Source organism: Epinephelus lanceolatus, chromosome 19, assembly GCF_041903045.1.
Source record: "Epinephelus lanceolatus isolate andai-2023 chromosome 19, ASM4190304v1, whole genome shotgun sequence".
Taxonomy (NCBI): domain Eukaryota; kingdom Metazoa; phylum Chordata; class Actinopteri; order Perciformes; family Serranidae; genus Epinephelus; species Epinephelus lanceolatus.
In genome coordinates this window covers 22097330-22100097 of record NC_135752.1, presented here as the reverse complement: position 1 = coordinate 22100097, position 2768 = coordinate 22097330, and the positions used below count along the sequence as shown (strand labels likewise).

General features: G+C 42.3%; 1 protein-coding gene across 1 annotated transcript; it reads right to left on the bottom strand.

The window, feature by feature from the left end:
- Nucleotides 1-421: 421 nt before the first annotated feature.
- On the bottom strand, nucleotides 422-2476 carry rln1 (relaxin 1). Its single transcript, XM_033647303.2, has 2 exons — nucleotides 2065-2476; nucleotides 422-1634 (listed from the first exon to the last, which is right to left on the bottom strand). Exons 1-2 carry the CDS (start codon nucleotides 2258-2260, stop codon nucleotides 1288-1290), a joined length of 543 nt encoding a protein of 180 aa, XP_033503194.2. The 5' UTR covers nucleotides 2261-2476; the 3' UTR covers nucleotides 422-1287.
- Between the last annotated feature and the right edge of the window lie 292 nt (nucleotides 2477-2768).

The following is a 2768-nucleotide window of genomic DNA, read 5'->3' as shown; positions in this document are numbered from 1 at the left end:
CTTACATACAAAAAAAAAAAAATCCAGTGTTGTATTTACAACATTAAGGGAGGGAGACACATAATGTCAAACGACGGATGTCCTCACATCGTCAAGTATGAGTCACTGTAAAGAGCGTGTCACCACAAAACATACAGAGTGTCTCTGAAGCTCCCACGCTCTAACCTCTGGGCAGTATCACGCCGGCCTAAATATTTTGGTCATGTCAAATCTGTTGTGAATGAGAGACTGTTAGCTCCTGCCGAGTTGCTATAATGCCAAGATAGAAAATGTTGCTGCCTAATGGGTTGTTTTTGTCACCCCAAACAGCCATTATTGTGATATATGTACAGTGGTGTTTAAAACCAAATGTGATTATTCTGTGTGTCATTTTTCCTCAGAAGACATTTGGTAAAACAGAAGATGTTTAAACAGATTTAACTGGTGTTTTTTTTTTCCATTCATTTCAATTTTATTTTGGTGCAGTGTGAATGACATAAAGCCTGGTGGTACCTTTAATACATTTATGCGAATATGGATGTAAATACTGAAAGATGGATGTGCTGTATATTCCAGGTGTGTATATACTTTTAATAAACAAAACATGTTAGTACAGTATGGTCATGAAACTTGTACTTTTTTTATTCTCAATGTGGTTCACTTGTCACATAAATCTTCATCATATTGTACCCACAGTCATTCAGCTTATAAGTTGTGTTTAGTGATAGTGTAACATTTTTACGCAGGGGGTTGTCTGTATTTAATTTATTTGTTTTATCTACATCACAAAGGGTTAAAAGAAAAAAGGAAACCTACTCTTTTGCTGTAGTGTCCTCGGGGTGTTTGACGGAAAATGATCCGACAGACGTAATGCTGTGAACAGAGGCCGGCAATAAGTTCACAGCAGCCTAAATGACACTAATGTGTGATATTGGCGCGTGTGAGTATGAACGTAGTTTCACCAGACAGACTGCAGGCGACAATATGGACGCTGTTTATTGCTCCCAAATCCTGTCCACACATATACACAAGCGTTGTACACAACATATGACACTGCTCGACATTTCATATTAACAGTATTTAAAATTTATTCTCAACGGTGCTTCAAGGGCAACATACAGGACATGTTTTTTTTTTTTTAAAGAAAATATCAAGTGAGGAGAATAAAGAAAATATATATTAAAATATTCGGCTGACTCGAGCCTGTTGAACAGCAGGTGTGAACTTGCTCTCGTTCTACTTCTTTATACACTGTTCATTACTGCCCATCACAACATCTTCATGTCACAAATCCTTTTTCCCCCTGCCTCAGCACAAGCGTCCGATATCATTCTTAGTGCAGCCCTGGTTACAGCACTTCCCCGCCACACCCAGGGAAAAGTTTCTCTTCTTCTTGCTCGCTACGGGCCAGTTGGCTGTAGCTTGCTCGCCTGAAACTGTGGACAGCTGAGGCTTCTTCAGCGAGGCAAAGTCACTCAGCGACGGCTGCTGCCCGTCTCCTCGAGCCCTGAAAAGAGCCAGGAGGTCTGCCAGGGAGTAAGAGGAGCTGGGATGGAGCTGAGAGGGGTTATCTGCTGTGAGCTCTGCACTGGATTGCCAGGTGTGCTGGTTGTCTTCTGCTGTAATGTCACTGAGGGAACCCCACTGGAAGGAATCTGGGGAAAGAAATGAGTCAAATGCACCTTTAGTCATAGCAAAAAAAAAAAAATTTGTTCCATTAACAATGAACATGAGCTGCCCGTGGTACTGAAATATGAGGCTCTGTCAGTCAACTAAAATGTGGGGGGAGCTGTTTATTAAAACCCTGTGGCAGCCTAACCTGTTGATGTGTAATAAGTCACCAGCTACAGTAATGTGCTCAGTGGAAATTAAAGTAGGAATGAAGAAAACAATTACAGCTCCTTGCCTGTGCACCCTCTCGTCCCTTCATCATCCTTAACCTTAATGAGAAATACATTTTTACACTATATCTTGGAAATGCTTCTACACACAGTCTTTACGTTTTGAAACATGTATAACACAGCATTTTTGTCCAATCACACAAATGAAGCAATGAATGAAAGTACAGCAGTAATGTTGACTCACCTAAGTCCCCCTCCATGTATCGTTTCCACCGGGAGCCACCACAGGTGAAAATGACTGCTCTGATGAACTCTCTGCCGCACAGTTTCACCCCGTAGTCCCTCGGTATGATCAGCCTGCTCATCACGTCTGCCTTCACACAGTTGCATATGCCACCGACGCACACCACGGCCACGGCGAGAGACAATCTCCACAGCATTTTTCACTTGAAAGTGACGGAACGAGGTGCTCTGCGCTGCACAGGAGGGTCAAGCTGGGTTCCACCTCAGATCTGATCGTTTAAAATCCTGTTAGTTTCCCTCTTGTTGACTTTTCTTTCCGTTATGTTGTAGAAGATGCTCGTATTTTTCTGTCTTGTGTTGCAGAGCAGACTTTGGTTTCCTCTTTTTGTTCCCCTCTGTAGCCACTGGTTCACTCATCAACCTTTGTGTTTAACCCCAACCCCCTCCCTCCCTCCCTCCCTCCCTCCCTCTTACACACACACACACGTCATTTAGATTGATGACAATGACGTACTTAGAGTTATTTCTTTATGGTAACAATATCAGGGGCATATTTTCATGTGAAGTGTGAGTGTGCACATTACTCATACACTAGTTGCTGAGATGATTCTGAGACAAACAATATAAAGGCATGTGTGATGTCTTGTACAATTCACAGGGAAGAGATTAAGCTGTGTCTGACTATATAGAAAAGGTGGCTGTGTT

What these genes read in the sequence shown, in the direction of transcription:
- rln1 (XM_033647303.2), bottom strand. Translation starts at nt 2,260, where the DNA reads ATGCTGTGGAGATTGTCTCTCGCCGTGGCCGTGGTGTGCGTCGGTGGC. An exon ending in ATACATGGAGGGGGACTTAG is followed by an intron (nt 1,635 to 2,064) that starts GTGAGTCAACAT and finishes TTCTTTCCCCAG; the next exon opens with ATTCCTTCCAGTGGGGTTCC.